General features: G+C 54.1%; 1 protein-coding gene across 1 annotated transcript; it reads right to left on the reverse strand.

The window, feature by feature from the left end:
* Positions 1-203: 203 nt before the first annotated feature.
* On the reverse strand, positions 204-1,198 carry LOC122025726. Its single transcript, XM_042584586.1, has one exon. The coding sequence runs from the start codon at positions 1,082-1,084 to the stop codon at positions 398-400; it is 687 nt and encodes a 228-aa protein (XP_042440520.1). The 5' UTR covers positions 1,085-1,198; the 3' UTR covers positions 204-397.
* Positions 1,199-1,401: the final 203 nt, after the last annotated feature.

Here is a 1,401-nt window from a genome sequence, read left to right on the forward strand (position 1 = left end):
GCTCGGATCAACTTACCGATCGGACTAGCTCGGTTCAGCTTGGCCAAAATTAAACAAAAAAAAAAAACTTAGAAAAAACAAAAACCTATCGTTCTTTACCATGGAACCAAAATCGAGAGCGAACTCGCTTACGCACAAAGTAACGTCATGAGATTCAGGCGAAACTAAACTAGAACATTTTAATACACGTGACACGAGCTACCAACAAAAACAGCCGGAGGCCGGAGCAGTGAACAGAGCCGCCTTTACAGACTAAATTAACATTTCCCAACACCATGGAAATAACACGGCCCTAATAATTTAGATAATAATTCCCTTTCGCTTCGGTTGTTTTTCTCTATTTTTTTTATTGCAGAAAAAGGGAAATTAACGAAAAACAAAATACATAAAACAAAAACTACACGGCCGGACCCCAAAGGTTCCAGAAAACGGAGTGGAAGAGATCCTTCACGTCCGCCCATCGCCGTCGCTTCTCGCCATCCGTCGCCACCGACTCCCCTTCTCCGCTCCTCTCCTCGCTGGTTTCCTCTCCAGTTGGTGCCTCAGTTGCAGTCTTCGGTTCCTCGAGCATCTTTTTCTCCTCCTCCGCCACCGCAGCCTCCGCCCGCTCCTTCACCTTTCCAGCTCTATCCATCCTCCTCCTACTCTCCCTCCTCCGCGCGCCCCTGCCGGCGCCCCTCTTCTCCGCACTCGCAAGGTGCTCCTCGAACGCCTCGATGGCCTGGTGGATGAGCTCGCGGTCGGGGGAGGCGTCCCACCGCGACCAGAAACTGGTGTAGCAGTCAAAGCAGCCGCAGTCGAGCAGAGGCCGATGAGCCGCGCCCGGCCCCCGTTCCCGCTTCCGCTCCGCGGGCGCCGTCGCGGCGGCAGGGCCGTGGAGGGACCTGATGACCAGGTAGGCCAGCACTTCCTTGTCCCCGCTTGTCAGCGCCGCCGTGAGGACAAGGATGGCCGCGGGGAGGACGCTGAGCACCTCGAGCGCGTTGTGCTTAGACGACGACAGGCCGATTCCAGCAACCGCCGGCGGCGGTGCCGCCGGGGAAGGGTGGATTTTGCCCTTGGCTTTGTGGTAAATGTTCTTCATTCCTCGGCAGTCCTCTCCGTCACTGGATAGTTAGCGCTGTTGAGATGGGATTAGGGATATATTTTCTTTTCCTTTTTTTCCTTTTCTTTTTGTTTTTTCCCTCTCTCTCTCTCTCTCTCTCTCTCTCCTCTTTGACGATCTCAACGGCAAACGGGAAAGAGGAGACGTGGATGACCTACCCTTCGCTGCATCGTCTAATATGCGACCTCGCCATCGACCGTTGAATACCAGGAACGGTAAAACTAGACGGCGCAGATGTTCTCCTAGAGGAAGTCCATCTGCGGTAGTTGAGGTGGGCTTGGTCGAGGTGGGCCTTC

Source organism: Zingiber officinale, chromosome 9B, assembly GCF_018446385.1.
Source record: "Zingiber officinale cultivar Zhangliang chromosome 9B, Zo_v1.1, whole genome shotgun sequence".
Classification (NCBI taxonomy): domain Eukaryota; kingdom Viridiplantae; phylum Streptophyta; class Magnoliopsida; order Zingiberales; family Zingiberaceae; genus Zingiber; species Zingiber officinale.

Excerpts from the sequence above, each read along its gene's own strand:
- LOC122025726 (XM_042584586.1), bottom strand. The coding sequence starts at position 1,084 with ATGAAGAACATTTACCACAAAGCCAAGGGCAAAATCCACCCTTCCCCG.